The 18,537-nt window shown below is 42.1% G+C and overlaps 2 protein-coding genes across 3 annotated transcripts; both read left to right on the top strand.

Annotated features, from left to right (window-relative positions):
- The first annotated feature begins 1,150 nt into the window (after positions 1-1,150).
- LOC112433277 (HLA class II histocompatibility antigen, DR alpha chain-like) lies at positions 1,151-3,079 on the top strand. 2 transcript variants are annotated; one of them, XM_023155168.3, is made up of 4 exons: positions 1,151-1,305; positions 1,384-1,629; positions 2,078-2,356; positions 2,553-3,079. In XM_023155168.3, the coding sequence occupies exons 1-4, from the start codon at positions 1,248-1,250 to the stop codon at positions 2,681-2,683; spliced, it is 714 nt and encodes a 237-aa protein (XP_023010936.3). In that variant the 5' UTR covers positions 1,151-1,247; the 3' UTR covers positions 2,684-3,079. The 2 variants fall into 2 exon arrangements, with proteins under 2 accessions (XP_023010936.3, XP_076735630.1); XM_076879515.1 differs by having other exon boundaries at positions 1,163-1,305; positions 1,420-1,629.
- Positions 3,080-4,569: 1,490 nt separating this feature from the next.
- On the top strand, positions 4,570-8,425 carry LOC101464603 (H-2 class II histocompatibility antigen, E-S beta chain). Its single transcript, XM_004575445.4, has 6 exons — positions 4,570-4,633; positions 4,842-5,114; positions 7,059-7,272; positions 7,370-7,437; positions 7,526-7,645; positions 8,053-8,425. The coding sequence occupies exons 1-6, from the start codon at positions 4,585-4,587 to the stop codon at positions 8,076-8,078; spliced, it is 750 nt and encodes a 249-aa protein (XP_004575502.3). The 5' UTR covers positions 4,570-4,584; the 3' UTR covers positions 8,079-8,425.
- Positions 8,426-18,537: the final 10,112 nt, after the last annotated feature.

Below are 18,537 nucleotides of genomic sequence, written 5' to 3'. Positions count from 1 at the left end.
AATGGGTCAAACTGGGCAGAAAGTCTACAAACACATAACATCCTTATAGAATATGATGTAACACTATAGATCAACTTAGCTCAGAATATATAAAGCATATAAACAGTTACAGCAATATGATGCAACAAACACAGCAGCTACTGATCCAAAATACTCAAAGCTTCATAGAACTGAAACCAACATTTATTTTAGCTCCATTCTGCTGCTGATACAGACTTTAGGTTTCTGAATATTACACTTGTTGCTGCCTTTCATAGTGTGTAACTTGAAGGCCCTGAGTACTCTGAGTACTTTCTCCCACACTGAAACACTGGGATGATAACATTATTTGAACATTACTTAATAAGACTGATTCAGCACAGACAGTTATGTTAAACTTTCCTAGCAGTCCTTCACAAACAGGGAACAGTCTGTCTATTCTCTCCATCTGTCAGCTGCTGCTGGAGAACACTTCAGATTGGGACAGCCTTCGTCCCAAAATGCGTACTCGAAGCGTGCGGACGCTAAATTGGGACACAGCCAATGATCTGAGATGGACTGACTCACCTGCACAGGTGAGCTGTGTGACAGCAAAGAGCTGATTATCAGCAGAGGAAACAGGAAACACTTTAAACTCCTCCTCAGCTCTAACTCAGCTGCTCCTCTGACAGCAGGTTATGATCAATAATCACTCTCTGAAAGCTGATCAGGTTATTGTAGAGGTGTCAAACATAAGGCCCGGGGCCAGAATCGGCCCAGTAAAGACTCTGATGGACCTGCTGGATGCATCTACAACATATGATGGGGGCGTAAAGTTTTTGTGTCTGTAAAAGTTTCCTGCTGACAAACACAGCTGTGACTCTCACTGTCACAGTAACACACATGAACTCAGGTGATTTCAACTGGAAACTATTTAAATAACACATAAAGTCATATTTCACAGTGTTTGTAAACAAACTGAATCATTTTATTAAAATAAAGTTGGTTTTATTTTGAAAATCCTCAGTGTGGAAGCTGATCTGGCTGAACTTTATTTTGAAGAGTCTATAAATATTGATTATTGATCGTGCTGTGTGTGTCAGATCATGTTCACCTCCAGCTGCTGTCTGCCTGGACACTGATGACATCATGAACTGTGAGCTCTGTGATTGGCTGCTGTGTGTTAGAGCTCAGCTGCACTTTCAGTTCACTCACAGACTCTCACACACACTCTGTGAGGTCCACACACACTCACACACACTCAGAGTTTAACTGTCAGAGAGCTGCTGATGAAGATGAAGGAGCTGCTCCTCTTCCTCTCCTGTGTCCTCTGTGTCTCTGCTGACGGTGAGTTTGTCTCTGTAAACAGCAGCTTATTGATCAGGTTATTGATCAGGTCACTGATCAGTGTTTGATGTGTTTCAGTTCTTCATGAGGACATTAGTATCAATGGCTGTTCAGACTCTGATGGAGAGTACATGTATGGACTGGATGGTGAAGAGAAAGCCTACGCAGACTTCAACAAAAAGGAGATGATCTACCCTCAGCCTCCTTTTATGGATCATGGGACTTACCCAGGAGCTTATGAACAAGCTGTGGCTAATCTACAGTCCTGCCAACAGAACCTGAAGATTGTTCGTGTGGGGATGAAGGACTTCCCTCCCAAACACAGTAAATACAACATGTAACACCTGTCTCACCTCACCTGTGTTTACCTGCACGCTCTGTAGAGTAACACACTGATGACATCATCAGCATCGATGTATTCTGTCCAATCAAACACAGCCAGCTTCAGCCTGATTAAATATAAGAAATAATTCCACCTTAAGCACATTCAGACTGATCATGTGTACAGAAACACTGACGTGTTTATATTTGTGTTCATGTTTCAGTATTTCTGAATGCAGTATTCTGCATTTACTGCAGATCACAGTTTATTTTATTTTTCCTCCTCTTAGTTCCTCTGAAGCTGAACTGAGTCTGTCTGTAGTTTAACTTCATGATTCTGACCTCACTCTAGCTTCTCTCACACAGACAGTGATGACATCATCTGACTGAACACCTGAACGTTTTATTGATGTTTATTATCATCATGATCACCTGATGTGTTTGTGCACAGTTGCTCCCTCAGTGATGATCTACACCAGAGATGAGGTGGAGTTTGGAGAGAATAACACTCTGATCTGTCACGTGACTGGTTTCTATCCTGCTCCTGTCAACGTCTCCTGGACCAAGAACGAGCAGAAGGTCACAGGATCCAGCATCAACACTCCCTATCCCAACAAAGACGGTTCCTTCAGACAGACGTCCAGATTGGACTTCACCCCACAGCTGGGAGACATCTACAGATGTGCAGTGGAACATCTGTCCCTGACTGAACCGCTGACCAAGATCTATGGTGAGAAAACTTTATTTAAATGTCTCTGTGTGTTTCTGTCTCCAGAGGTGAAGACTGAGCCCAGTGTTTATTACAACAGCTCAACAGCTGGCTCTGATCTGAGCTGACAGTTTGAGACAGATGTTGGCACATCATCCTGTGTTTCCTGTTTGTGTCCAGATGTGGAGGTTCATGTTCTCTGTGTTTGTGTCTCCAGAGGTGGAGGCGTCCGCTCACTCTGATCCAGGTGTTGGACCCTCTGTGTTCTGTGGAGTGGGTCTGACTCTCGGTCTGGTCGGTGTGGCTGCTGGAACCTTCTTCCTCGTCAAAGGAAACGAGTGCAGCTGATTGGCTCACAGTGATGATGTCATCAGTGTTATATGATGAGGTCATAATCAGTGTGACTGTCCTGTATGTAAGTGTGCAGAGTTCACCTGTAATGAACATCAGATTCCTGTCTGCTTCCTGTTTACCTGCCTGAAGTTAATCACCTGTATGAGCTGTTCTGTCTGTCATCATGTGTGTCAATAAAGTTTAACTCTGGAATTCAAAGCAAAGCTACTTTCAGCCGCTCTCCACCCACAGCTCCACATGTTCGATCCAGCAGATGTTACCTGGACTCTGTTCCTGCCACAAAAACAAAGAAGATAAAAGTCAAATCATTGTTGCTGAAATCAGTTTCATCTGAGCTCGGGTGATCTCAGTGTGTTCATAAACTTCTATAATGACTCAATGTTTATCAAACTGTGTTTCAGATCGTTATGTATCAATAAAAACGTGGGTAATAAACACAAATCTGTGAGTCTGTTCTTTGTGTGTTGTTACAAATGCTCACTCTCTGTGGTTTGAGTCAGTGCAGAGCTGAGTCAGGTGTGTCTCACTGGTGTTATTATTTAGGTTCTGTTTCCTGTTTGTTGTCACGTGACGTCATTGGTCAAACATACAGTTTAATGAAGGAATCTGTGTGTGTGTTTAAAATGAAAGATATCTGAATTTATCTTAATGCCACACAAAGATATAAAACTACATTTCTGATTATGTGTATGCTGATCCAAACAGGTGAGAGAAAAATCAATTAACAGTTTATAGAAATGAATCAAACATGTTTAACACTTCTGTTGTAACATATTTTAATATATAACGTTTAAATTGATCCTGAATGCTGTTAAAATCTCATCATGATTCAATTCAGTTTTCTTTATATACCAATAAATCCCACCAATAGCGACCTGAAGGAGTCACTTTTGTAAGGCAAAGATGCTACAGTAACACAGCACAATAATCATTTTATATGAGCTGATGTCCATCTGCTGCAGTCTGACTGTTAACGATTTTATGTTTGAATTTGTCTGCTTTAGTATTTAAATGGCAAATTCTAATTATTATTTAATTTAATCACAGGAAAACGGGATTCAGCTGCTCCGAACACTGAAATGTAAAAATATATCTCTACATGATGACATCACACTTCACATTAATTAAAAAAAACCTGTTTTCATCTTTGAGACACTTCCATCACATCCATGAGGCCTGTGCTGTCACACAGAGGAGCATCAGCCAGCTGCATGGAAATCTTTCACAATAAAAGTGTTTCTATCCTTTTACTTTTAAAGACAAACAGGAAGTGTTAATATAACAGTGCGATGCAGTCATCAAAAGTGCTACAAAGATGCTGGATTGTTTTATTCATTATTAAACAGGAGGAAGAAGAGAGAAGATGACAGTTTTTAATATTACAGGTTGTGGTTATTATTACAGCAGTGCTGATGTCAATAATAATAATAATAATGGATTGGATTGATATAGCGCTTTTCAAGGCACCCAAAGACCCTTTACAATACCACTATTCATTCACTCTCACATTCACACACTGGTGGAGGCAGCTACGGTTGTAGCCACAGCTGTCCTGGGGCAGACTGACAGAAGCCAGGCTGCCATATCGCGCCATCGGCCCCTCTGGCCAACACCAATGGCCAATTCAAACTGTTTGGTACAGATAAATATTAAAGATGAATGATGCTCTGACTGTGGGAGATAAATGAGAACAGAAGATTCTGAGTGCTCTCTGTTTTTAAAGCTTTAATGGACTTTAACAGACAAACACACACGGTGATGAAGAGTGTGAGCTGTGAGCTGGTGTCACAGAGTTCTTCCTGGTAACAGATGATGCTGTGGTCATGTGACCTCTTCTCTGTTTTTAGAGCAGCTCTCAGTCAGACTGAGTCAGTTTGTCAGGAGAACTCAGGAACATGGCTTCATCCTTCCTCTGCCTCCTCTTCATCAGCCTCAGCACAGCAGGTATGATCGATATACTCATCAATACACTCCTTAATATACTGCAGAGATACACTGATCACCAATCACTGTACTGATCACTGGTCAATACACTCATCACTAATCAGTATAGTGATCAATACACACAAATCCACTCATCGGCACACACATACACTCTCTCACTGGTTGTGATCAATACAGTGATCAGTCCTGATGTTCTGTTTGTTCTCAGATGGATTCATGAATTACAGAATGGCTCGCTGTGTGTTTAACTCCACTGAGCTGAAGGACATCCAGTTCATCGACTCTTACTATTACAACATGATGGAGGTCGTCAGGTTTGACAGCAATGTGGGAGAGTATGTTGGATACACTGACTTTGGAGTGAAGCAGGCAAAGTACTTTAACAGTATTCCAGGACAGCTGGCTTCAGAGAGAGCTCAGAAGGAGACGTACTGCCATAACAACATTGGTCTTGACTACAGCGCCGTTCTGTCTAAATCAGGTGAGTGTGCTGGTCTGTGTGACATCATCAGGTGTTGACCTCACTCTGAATCATTCATGATGGACTCACAGCTGCAGGTCAGACTCTGATGATCAATGACTGTAATAAATCACTGACTCTGAACACTCTAACCTCAGTCTGTGGCGCTCCCTGCTGGTGAAACAGGCAAACTGCAGCTGTTCATCATAACACACTGATGATATTAAAGTATTTATTTAACCTGTTCGAGGTGAAATGTTGCTTAATTTATTAATATTTCCACATAAATATTTCTAACAGCATGAAGCAGCCTGACAGGTTATTGAACACGTTTTACTTCTTTACTTATTTTAAAGCAGATAAATCTTATAAACACTGATGTTTGTTTAAAGTTGGATTTTCACACTAATGTGTGTCTGCAGTTTGTTTCTTTGTTGTTTGTTGGTTTCTTTAACAGCTTCACACCTGCACACATTTACAGCTCAGATCAATGAGTCAGTGTAACAGTGGAGCCATTAAATATACTGAAACAATTATTAAGTTATCATCATAACACACACAACCTGTGAGCTGTGTAACATGAGCTTAATAATTCATGTGTTCCAATGGGACAGAACACAGTTTTCCGCTGGTTGAACCGTCTGATAATCAAACGAGTGTTTCTTCATGTCATGAACTACAGTCAGCTCCCAGCAGCTCAGAGGAACATGAGGAGAACCAGCTCAGACCTCCTGTGGAGGGGAAGCTGTCTGATAGTGAAAAGGGATTCCACATGTCGTATCCATCACTTTTGGGTTATAGATGGCTAGATCTACAGTGCACCTGAGTGCACCTTGAGTGTTGACCCATGTGTGGATGAGCAGGCTCTTTACAGGAGTGACTTCCTCTCTGGAGTGAGATGGTGTGACCTCAGAGAAGGAAGGATGTGTGAGAGATTTCCTCCATCAGCCAGCAGCTCTTGTCTCACCCATCTGTGTGTGACTGGTTACAAATTCAATTCAATTTTATTTATATAGCGCCAAATCACAACAAAAGTCGCCTCAAGGCGCTTCATAGATACAGAGAAAAACCCAACAATCATATGACCCCCTATGAGCAAGCACTTTGGCAACAGTGGGAAGGAAAAACTCCCTTTTAACAGGAAGAAACCTCCGACAGAACCAGGCTCAGGGAGGGGCGGGGCCATCTGCTGTGATTGGTTGGGGTGAGAGAAGGAAGACAGGATAAAGACATGCTGTGGAAGAGAGACAGAGGTTAATAACAGATATAATAACAAATATGACCAAATAGACAGACACAGCGCCCCCTGCAGGCTCTGGATGGTACAGTCTGATTAGAGTGACCCTCCATCAGGTCCTCGCTCACCACCACTATCACCATCTCCTCCACCATTGTTGTTCAGCCTACAGTTGTCTATACCTACACCCAAACGTAATGAAACAGCAACCAATGTAACACATTCATTAATCAGCTGCTGTGAGTCTTTAGCTGTAAAAAACAAACAACACAAACACACTGTGAAAAGAAACAAGTGTATCAAACAAAAATAAATCATTATTAATTTCTGCTCATCAGTTAAACAGCTGGATGAGCAGAAATTCAAACTGGGACCAGCTGTGGATTCAGTCCTTTAGTTTGCAATCAGTACTTTATCAGCTACTCTCTATATGTCAGACTTTAGTTTTAAACCAGCACAGCAGCTCATCTGCAGGAGGATCAGTTCACTGATGGTTCACACTGATGTCACTCTGAGTCAGCACTTCACTGGATGTTAATAAAAACTGATCCAGGTTCAAGTCTGGTAGATTTCCAGCACATACAGCTCTGCATGTGTTACTTTAAAATAAATGATGTTTACAGCCTGATGATGTTTCTCCTCACAGCTGATTCATCATCTGATGCATGTATACAATCATCCCTGAGAATATCATATTACCAACGACAGAAACTCATAATGTCTTTCAGCTACGCCCTACGTCAGACTTCACTCCAGTACGCCTCCTTCTGGTATCCATCAAGCCATGTTGGTCTGCAGTGTCTATGACTTCTACCCCAAAAACATCAAAGTGAGCTGGCTGAGAGATGGACAGGAAGTCAGCGCTGATGTCACTTCCACTGAGGAGATGGCAGATGGTGATTGGTACTACCAGACCCACTCACACCTGGAGTACACACCCAGGTGAGCATCATTTTCCATGGAAACAGACTTTTGATATGAAGTCTGGACTAAAGTTTAAAAGTTTAAGATCTGAGAGTCACTGATGTTTGTGTTGAAGGTCTGGGGAGAAGATCTCCTGTAAGGTGGAGCACGCCAGCCTGGAGAAACCTCTGATCACTGACTGGGGTAAATACCTGTCTGTATCTACACACCTGTACACACCTGTACACACCTGTACACACCTACCTGTCTGACTCTCACCTGTGTGACTCAGATCCCTCCTCGTCCATGCCTGAGTCAGAGAGGAACAAGCTCGCCATCGGAGCCTCAGGACTGATCCTGGGTCTGATCTTATCTCTGGCTGGTTTCATCTACTACAAGAGGAAGGCCCGAGGTCAGAACTCCCACTCACAGACCAGTTCATACCTGAAACCAGTTTAGACCAGAATGAAACCAGTTTAGACCAGTCTAAATCTCAAACCACATTACATGAGTCTAAAACTGGTTTGGATCTGGTTTACATCAGTGTTTTATTTTATATACTGATGTTTAAAATTCATATTCAGGCTGTTTTTAAACCAGTTTCACAAAGTTGTAGACCAGTACAGTTTATTTTCAGACCACATTAGTGTCAGGCTGCATTCAAACCCATTTTTTAAAGCATTTTTTTAGAGAACTCTCAGACCTGGTCCAAGCCCTGAAACATGAAACTGAATCACTGTTACTGACCAGTTTAAAACCAGTGTCCATGGTTTGTTTTCAGAGTGTTGGTGACTGTGTCCTCGTCTCTTCTTCTTTCAGGTCGTATCCTGGTTCCCACTAACTGAGCCTGGGTCCTGGTTCTGTCTGATATTGTAAAAGCAGCTGCTTCCTGTGTTCAGACTGATGATGATGATGATGATGATGATGATGATGATCTCTGTCTGGACTCTGAACCTGATCCAGGACCATCTCAGTGTTGTTGGTGGTTGTTGTGGTTTCACTGGGCTGGTCCTGGATCAGGTCTAATGTAGACTCTGCTGTTTGATGCTTTACCTCTGCTGTTTAATCCATGTGATGTAATCCCTGTAATCCATGTCTCTGAATGATTTGGGTGTTTCTGCTCATCTGATTACCATAGATCAAACATTTGTACTGGAGGTCATTGTTCCAAAATAAATGACTCAAACTCTCAGCTGTTTACATGCATCCTGTTAATGTCAACCTGAGGATTTTATCGAGCTCCACTGTCCTGCAGGAAGGCTCAAGATCATATAGACTTGGAGGTGACGGATATGAAAGATATACAAGCAGTAAATAAATCACATGTTGTGACAGTATATATGGAAATATCATAATAACTATAACTAATACAATTTCAATTTCCTGAGAAAATGGGGTGTGACTGCAAAAATCAGCAGAACAATAAAGATTTAGCAGAAATATTGAAAAAGCTGAACAAGCTGAAGTTCCCTCAGAACTACTTGTTGTTGAACTGTGAAAACTGGGCAGAAACTTTAGAAAAGCCAGAAAGAAGAGCCAACAGGTACACATAATAAGGTAAAAATGACATGACTAACAATGTTACAAATATGGACACACACATTTAAATTAATAACACTTTAAGTGTCGATGTTCTAGAAGGAGTCGTCTGAGCGCGCTCATTAAATCACGTGATGAGAGCGTGACAGAAGCTGTTAGTGTGCACACGCGTGTCTGCACGTGAGACAGTCAGGAGCTTCCACCATTGTTCACAGTAACAGAGGGACTGGCAGCTCACAGTACTGACATCCAGAGTCACCATGAACTGTGTCCAGCAGCAGTTTGTGCCCAATGGAGACACACCTGTGGGGCTCTTCAGTCCCACAGGTGTGTCTCCATTGGAAACAACACCTGTCCTACACAAACATGGCAAACAGAGGTGCTGGTGGAGTTGCTGTTTGTGTGAAAAGTGACATTGAAGTACCTCCATAATGTAACTGATGGTGAGTTTGTGGCTTTAAAAGTTGAAGCTCGGGTGACTGATTTCAGTCGTATACAGACCTCCAGATCATTCCTGAAAAACCTGGTAAGCCTGTCAGACTCATTAGAGGTCATGGATCATGGACCACATCATAGTGTTACTGTGACTTTAATGAGAATGTTTTATCCAGGTGTTACGACCTGTCTAGGGGCCAGGTTATATCATGATTGAGTATTCACCAAGACATAATGTGTATGTCTGTGTCCTGTTGACCTGCTGAAACCACATGATCACCATAGTTTTTCTTTTTGGATGAAAGTTTGCAGGGCTAAATATGTGTTTATGCTGTGTGGACAGACAAACGCAGAGGACAGATCCGAGGTCCACATCATTGGTGTGGCCACAACTGACATGCAGAACCAGCTGCAGCTACTCCTGGAAACCTGACAGAGCGTCTATAGTGAGGGGGAAACGTGGAAGCACTTGGATGAGGAACTGGAGAAGGACGAGGTCACCGTTAACAAGACAATCAAAGGGAAAGAAATCATGCAGATAGAAAAATATCTGTGTCAATAATTTAAATAAATTTATGGTTCCTTTATTTTGTTCAGGCTGTTCAGACAAATATGCAAAATGATATTTTATAAATTATAAAGAATGACGTTCATTGTTTTTTATGCTTATTCATATTTTAATGGCACCTTATTATGAGCAGTACCGTATTTAACAGTAATAGTTTTAAGTGCTTTGCATTAAAGATTCTAATAAAGAGTTGGAAATGCATGAAACAGTCTGCAGCTTTGATACGACACACTTTTTATCTGCTGTTTCAGCATAAAAATGATCTAAAGCAACAGAACGTTCCACCAGAAGGCCAACAAGTGCCCATCTGTGTGGTCAACACCATTAGTGATTGGTTTTTGGGGAGGAGGAGGAGATTAAAAATGTTGTTAAAAAGAAGAATAACACAACTAAAAATAAAGATCAAAGCTTAATGTTGTATTTTGTAGGTATTAAATGGGGTGCGTCCATCAACTCTGTACCTTCAAAGAACCCAATAAATTCCTTTCATTATTCATTTTAACATTGCTGCTGTTTAATGCTTTGTTCAGATAATGATGTGAGGGCAAAATGATGAAGTCCAGATTTCTGGGTGGAAGTGATATCAATGAAACCAGGCGTGAACATTTTATTAAAAGGTTTATCCAACAACACTGAATCACAGGATTAAAGCAGAGATAAATCACAGGATATCAGTTTGTATACAACGAGTGCCACCTGACACACTGAAACAACAAAACGTTTAACACTGAGGTGTTTGAAACATGCATTCAGTGATTTGTAAAACAAAAAGTCTTTAGTGTGGATCTATTGAACCTAAACGTACATTTGTTACGATCCAGCTCAAAAGCCTCAACATAAATATAGAGACTAAAATACGTTAGTGGTACCATCTCTTTCAGCTAAGACAAAGACTGTATACCAATTTAGGTTCTGCAGCCTTAACAGTCTACAAGGGCCGCGAAGACCACTAAGGCCGGAAGTGCGAGGCTTGTAGGCTCATGAAATGGGATGGTCTAACCTCCGTCGCGCTGCCCAGGTTGCCTAGCAACCATGATACCAACTGTGGGAAACGTTTCATACAGCTTTGTGTGACAGAAATGGAGAACATATTTAGTTCATTTGTTTCTACATGAGCTCTGTGTGATTTAATAAGTATCTGAGGCTGAGACCACAGGACTGTAAAACATGATTGTTGGGCTTAGGGTTGGAGCCTCACCTCCTCCACAGCATCCTGCTCCACCTCACCCTCCACCCACAGCAGGCTGTTCATGACAGCACAGTGGATCCAACCTGTCTTCTCTCCTTCACTCTATCCTGCCTAGGGATGGGTATTGATAAGATTTTCACGATTCCGATTCCATTTTCGATTCTGTTTAACGATTCGATTCTTTATCGATTCTTTTTAAAAAGGAGAACACTAAGTTCGATTAGCTTAGAACTTTGTTTTATATCTTCTCTTTGAACAAGATAGAAATTTAGGAGTAACATGGCCTTACAAACCCGACAGTGAGATCTTAAGAGATCCAGCCTACGGCTCTTCAGTGGGGTGTCACAGGGTCCCCAGGAAAAAAAAAATTGTAAATGTAAAATAATAAATAAAGAATATCCAGTAATGTCCATGCCTACAATTAAACACATTCACTTACTAGACTAAAACTGGCCAGTGGCGGACTCCCTCAGACATCGGTGCGTTGGTGGTTCTTTGTGTCCGGGGGTGGGCTTCCAGGTACACACCGGCTCACTCCTTGGCGGCCGCTTATCGGGGCCTGGAGCCTGGGGCTCGCTCGGGCCACTTCGGAGGTGGGGTGCCCCCGGCCTCTCGGCCTGGGGCTCGGTCACTCAGGCGCAGCTGGCTGCCGGCAGAGCTCACGGGCGCGTCACTGCAACCCCCCCTGGCTTCTGCTCCGCGGCTGCTGAGTGAGCCCTCATCTGGGACTCTCCTCAGCTCTTACTGGGACAGTGGCGCAGCTGCCCCTCTGTTGGTCTTCCTTGATCTCTTGTGTTCTGGGGGCCTCTGGATGTCTGGAGTCTTGATCTCCTCCATACCTGCTTCATGCCCTGGAGGACGGGGCTGTGGCCCCCCCACACCCTCTAGCAGATCATTACATGAAGGAACCTTTTAAAAAAACAAGCGCGTCCATGCTCACAGGTGTACACACGGGTGATCACACCCACAAACTACACCCTTTTTGGCTCCTACCTCAAAGCACACTGTGTTCTGTTGATCTTATGTGCTGCACAATAATGTTTAACATTTAGTATTTACTGTCATATTCCCATATATCATTGTGATGTTGTTTATTCTGTTACTCTTGTTCTCTTCTGCTTGTTTTCTTTTTTCTTTCTCAGCAGGTGATCCAGGTGATCGATAGATGCATTTTTTTTCTCTGCCCGTTCTGTTGGTTTTTGTTTTTTGCCCTTCTCCCCCGTCCCTCTTCTCAGCTGTTTCTCTTTCCCTCTTTCTTTCTCCCCTTCTTTCCCCCAGTCAAGTCTGTCCCGTATTCAGCAAGTGAAAATAAAATAAACAATAAAAGGTGAATCAAATGGACCATTACGGCAAGGCTGGGATGGTCTATTTGGTAAAGTAAATCCGTTGGGCATCTTTCTTTGCCTTTAGACAATAATTCTGATGCAAAAGAGCCAAACGGGACAGGCAAAAGAAAAAAAAAAAAAAAACTAGACTAAAACTTGTACTGCAGAATCCAGTTAAAAGTCCAAATATGTTTGCTTATTCACAACACTGGCCTCTAAAGAGACACGGGCATCACTAAACTTAGCAAATATTAGCTGCAGGTTAGCTAAATACAACGAATAGGCTAATGTTAGCATTTTACCACAACTTCAACAGATGTAGCTAACAAAAACTAAACTTATGTCCAGTCCAGTGGAATAGCAAAGAAAGATGACAGAAAATGATTGCTTACCTGCAGTTTAGAGGGTCCACCTGAACTCTGCAGCCTTTGAAAGAGCAGGGGCGGATCTAGAAGGGTGGCACGGGGTGGCATGTGCCACCCTAAAATGATCCCATGCCACCCAGAATTAACACTTTGAGCCTAGCTACAGTGAATATAAATGGTAAAACTGAATATATTGCATAGTGTTACCTCCCCCCTCCACCATTAACAAATGGTTCAGCCCATAGGGCAGACCGACTTTGTTTCTTGTTGTCAGTAGCAACAATGCCAATGACTGTGAATCAACACCATGGGCATTTCAGATTTCACACAGGTGGTTGGTTATTCCACTCTGGAAATGGAATGAAGTGTTATTAACCCTCTGTGTGCCGCACCTCCAAATCACATGACTGATTTAAACTGACATAGCAACAAGCTGCAGCCACGCTGAGTCTCTATTTCAGCCCGTGTTGAAAGTTTGGACTTCAAAGTATACACCAGTTTTTCAGTTTTAATGACAGGGCGCTAAATCCAGAGTTATGATAAAAAAAGATATGTATAAGTGATGCTAAATACTATCGTCACATTAAGAAATGCTTTAAAAAAGCATTTTCTAAGGACAGCGTGAAAACAGTAACGACAGAAAACCTATTCCACCTATTGGTGGAGAAATGTCAACCAATAACAAAAATGGCACCACGTTGGCTTTGGTTGTTTAGTGTAACATATGTGTTAAATACTCATGAATTTCACCCAAAACATCCCTTGTTTAAATTAAATACTTCATTTTTGCATCTCACTCTCCTACCTGTGATCTGAGTCTGTGTGAGTTCGTGTGTGTGCGCTGTGTGGTGACGTAGGCGTGTGCATGTGTGTCCCGGTCACAGAGGTGATCCAGTAATGCTGCACTAATGAATTACACTAACTATTCACGTTAGCTAAAGTTATTAAGTTAGCTAAAGAGTTGGGATGCTGTGTAAGACATAAATAAAGCTAAAACACAAAGGTTTGGACACCGTTTTGCATGTTTCCCTACTGTAGGGGTCTCTGCAAGCATACAGAGGGGGTACTCTGAGAGGGTCCAAGATGACAACTTTGGAATTCTACTAGAAACAGTCGATCATGTTTGTCAAAGCTGAATTCAGGGCAAACTACGCTAAATTAGCGTTTTTAGCTAGCAGCTACAATAAGCATAAAAGTTACCTTACGGGTATCATTTGTTAACATGACGCTTGTTCTTATACATGTAATACATTTATTACCAACCTGAGAGTTTATCCGCTGGTCATTCGACATGACGAATGACTTCTGAAGTCTTAATTCAGCTCAAGACGCTGTAGATTCCCGTCAGTAACACTTTCGGTCCGCTAGTAAAACGTAGTTCTATTAATCTGCGCTTGAACCGGAACCGGATGTAAGTTCCAAAAAACTGAATTGTAGAACTGAAACTGAATGGTGAGAAGTGAAACTGAAATTATTCGAGAGCTGAATTTTTAAAGGATAAAATGCAGTTTCAAAGCAAATCAATTCATTTTCAAAATATAAAATTCAATTTCAATTTAGTGATGATCATTTTCAAACCATAAATTGAATTTCAAATTAGACTAATTCAAATTCAGTTTTCAAAAGCATTTATTCAAGTTACAATTCAGATTCAATCTGAGCAATTCAAATTCAAATTTAACTTATTCAAATTCAGTTTCTGATGGCACAGATTTCTGCCCATAGGTAAGTCACTGCCACGTTGCTCTCTGCGAATTAAAGTTTGTTCAGACCCCAAGCTGCAATGTGAATACAGCCGAACCGCCATGTTTTTGTTTGTCATTTAGAGACTCATTCGGGATAAGTTTTGTGGAGGGCGGAGTTCACTAATATAGGGCTTTGGAGTTGACGTCACGCTGCAATGCATTGTGGGAGCGCGGCACCATTTTCGGGGTCTACGAATCAAAACAAACACACTGTGTTGGAACGACGATTACAAGATGCTTAAAAGCAGCTCAATAGAGAATGGACTGTATAGAGACCGATTGCGTCCAGAGGCGAAGCGGCGGTACTTGCAGAAAATAGCCTGCATTGGAAATGTGGACCCGTATGAAATACGGCCGTGGAGTAGAAACCCTGAAGACCAACCGCTATGGACGTAGCCTGACATATTCTCGTACCTTGTCTGTGGAGTCAGCGCGTACAAGTCGTCATTCAATCAAAGGTAAGTCAGCTCGAGTACTGCGAGTGAAATGCGTTTGATTTCCCTGCAAACATTCACATTAGTGCAGCATAAATTCATTCATGAGGGGAAATTACAGTGAGAACATGTGGAGGCTGTTAGGTGGATAACATAGTGAGTTCAGTGCATTGATGAGACACTGTCCTGAAGGATTGTTATTCTTTATGGTTAAAGAAATTGCAATGATTTATTAATGTTTATTATAAATAATTCTAATTATACATCTTGCTTCCATATTTGTATCCTGTGTCACTAAAAATACATTTTATTTTAGTTTTATACATTGATTAATGACCTGCAGAATCTCCTTATCATATTAAGTGATTCATAATTGTCACTTTATGCTTTCTCCATCTCTAAAGTGATGACATCCTTGCATTACATACTTTAGGTTCATTTTCTGCAGGCAGATTTACACTATAACCTGCAGCGTTCTATAGATGGACACATAAAGAAATGAAAAATTACATGTATGTGCTAACTTTCTAGACACTTTGTTACATTTATGATAAAGTAGATTAAACACATTTGTGTCGGCCTTGGCTCATAGTTCTTGTCTTTAAATGAACTTTGTCTGTGTGTGTTTCAGGTCCTGCACTCTCAAAGACTGAATGAACCAGCATTGCAGCCATGGGTCACTGTGAGCATCACAGGGAAGGTTGAAGCCGCCCGCTGCACCTGTAAGGCCGGAGTCGCAGAGACCTGCAGCCATGTCGCTGCTCTTCTGTTTAATGTAGAAGCAGCAGTGTTGATCCGTGGCACAAGGACTGTTACAGATGAACCTGCATAATGGGTTTTGCTGGGTAATATGACCAAGATACAGCCAGAGGTTGGCCATAAGATAGACTTCTCCTCTTCAGCTGCCCAAAAAAGGCTCTTGATCAAAACATTCACAGACCATCTGTAGTGACAGGTAAAAGGTAAAACATCACATCAGTAACAGTGTAAAATCCATGTCATTTATAGTTTACAAATGACAAAATGTTTACACAAAATCATGACAGTGTTTACATGATATCACCCACTACTAACATTACTTTATTTACTGTATCTTTTGAAAAAATAACAGCACAAGACTAAAGAACATTTAACAGGAGCAGGTTTCATTTTCCCTGGTTTTATTATCACACTGTTCACCAAACGCAGCAAACCTTCACCATCTTATCCAGGAGGGTCACCTCTTCACCCTCACATGGAAGAAGTAATCTGATTGGCATGGTGGTATGTTTGAAGCAGGTCCCTCGTGTAGCGCTGGAACCCAGTCACGATGTTTCATCCATTTCATCGGCTGGTTTGCTGCAATAATGCCAAATAATTAGCAACTCTATAAATAGAAGGTAGTTCTGCAAAATCACTCAGTAGGATGTTTGTTCTAATTTGCTCAGAGCGCATAGAAAATAAAACTAATAGGCTATAAAGATATGAACATATTTAGAACTTACCGGAATGAAAATGTCTGGAGCACCAACAGATATTTGGAGATGGAAGAGAACTGCACGTCAGCTCGTCTCACAGCTGCTCTCCAGGCTGGACGCCTTTGTTTGGTAACATCGATACACGAGCTGCTCATGTTGCTTCCAGGTTGGGAAAGAATGAAAAGATAAACCATTTTCAACCTTATTCTCTTGCCGGTCGTGCGATCGAACATTGCAGCCGACCACACAGCAAATACGAACCGTGGCTATGCTTTCGCTCCTTTTTCACTTAGACCCCCAAAATGGCGGATCGGGCCAAAATCCTTTCCACGCCCACCCCCGTGACATCACGCTCCAAAGCCCTATACGTTTTTAATGAGTTTTAGCCGAGAACGCAGCTGAAATGTTAGCATGCTAAGTTAGCCTGATTGCTAGAGGCTTGTGAGCGTACTCGCTGCAGTTTTTTAACAGCATGCACTCTTTTTTCCTTCATCAGGAGAGGTGTACTGGCAGGCGTGTGACACACACAGATCAGACACATATTTCTGTGTTGCAGATGTGCAGTAAAGAGCCAAAGACCCAGTACTGTCTCCTGCCTCTTACTTTCACGCCAGAACACTTACAGACGGGTTACGCTTGTTTGTTTGTGAAAGCTGTAACAGCCATAGACTTACTGGTTAACTCAGAGCTTTCCAAAGTGTGGGGCCCGCCCCCTAGGGGGGTCGCAGAGCCATCGCAGGGGGGCGCGGTATGAAAAGGAAAAAAAAAGAATGCTTGGACACTGCTAACATAATGGACAGGTTTTTGATGGGTGACCACACAAAGGCAAAGCAGGAGATGAAGCGTCGCTGAATATGTTTCCCATCTTCCTGATCTCTCTAACAGAGTCGTAGCACATGTCCTGTTGTTTAGTCCATCACTGCATGAGTCCATGTCCCAGTATCTGAAAGAGAAGTTACTCCCATCTGACCACAGGCCGATCCACGAGGCTGTAGACTTCTGCAGCTTCTCTTCACTGTATATCTGATGGAGTCCACTGGCCAGGTCGGTGTGATGCTGTCTGCAGTAGCTCTGAGTCCAGGTCACAGACGTCAAAGGTTTTATTGTCGTTCATTGTCGAGTTAACAGAGAAACACAAAAACATCTTTATCAGCTAACTCGTCTCATTCTTCAAACTGTCTCTTTCAGGAGTCTATGATATAACACAGGTTATAAAATTAATTATAACATTATTAAAGATTGTATTATCTTATTACTGTCCACATATTCTCACCGTGGTAGCAGATGACCTGAAACGTGGCAGTGCGTGTATGATCTTCCCACCCGTCTCCTGTCCTTAGCATAACTGATAACTTTGTGTGAAATGTAGCCGTCTGTGTGCTCCAACACAAAATGACGGTTCTTGTTTTACTGTTCCTGGAATTCATGCTTTAAATTAGGTCTGTCAGCGTTAACGTGTTAATGCAGACTCGTTCAATCGCGTTAGTCGCTATGACCGCGTAACACACATTACAATGTTAGCACTGAGTAACCCCTTACACGGCTGATCCACAGTAACACTGACAGCACTCTTTACAAATCTCTGTATAGGGATTTGAAGTGATTACAACATGATCCTGTGCAGATGTGACCCAGCACCTGCTTTTCCCTGTGTGGATGTCTGTGTTAAATCAATCACACATTCATTTATGACAACAAGATGAAGCCTGTTAGCACCTCATGCTGTGAAGAAGCCAAAGAAACTTAGAAAGACATTCTGAACAGCAGATCCAGAGTTTTATGACATCTTCAATAAATGTGGACATACAGAAGTTAGCTTGGCATATGTAAGGTCTTGTGAAAGGGGAAACACAGACGGTCTTTATCTTACAGTGTGACTGAAGAGCATCTACATTTACTGTCTCTCTCATGTTCTCACCTTTCCAGCTTGTTGTCGTTGTAGCAGCTGTTCTCTTACTCGCCTGCCTCCCTCCTGCTTCTTGGTGTGTCTGTGTGTACATGTTTACGTATCTCTGTGGGGACCACAAACTGGAATTTTACTATATTTCTGGGGATCAACTCCGGGGTTCCTGGTGACCCAGTGTTTTCAGTTTGTTCATGTTCTGTGTGCTTCCTTCTAATGACTCTTTAGTGTGGACTCTCTGACATTACCACACATCACACACAGACACTTTTTAAAAACTATCTCTGACTCCTGGACAGGCTGTTCAGGCCAAAGCGCCGACTCCTGGAGCAGTTTCATTTTTT

Source organism: Maylandia zebra, linkage group LG3 (genome assembly GCF_041146795.1).
Source record: "Maylandia zebra isolate NMK-2024a linkage group LG3, Mzebra_GT3a, whole genome shotgun sequence".
NCBI lineage: Eukaryota > Metazoa > Chordata > Actinopteri > Cichliformes > Cichlidae > Maylandia > Maylandia zebra.
The sequence above is the reverse complement of the archived record's forward strand: the minus strand, read 5'-3'. Positions and strand labels throughout refer to the sequence as shown.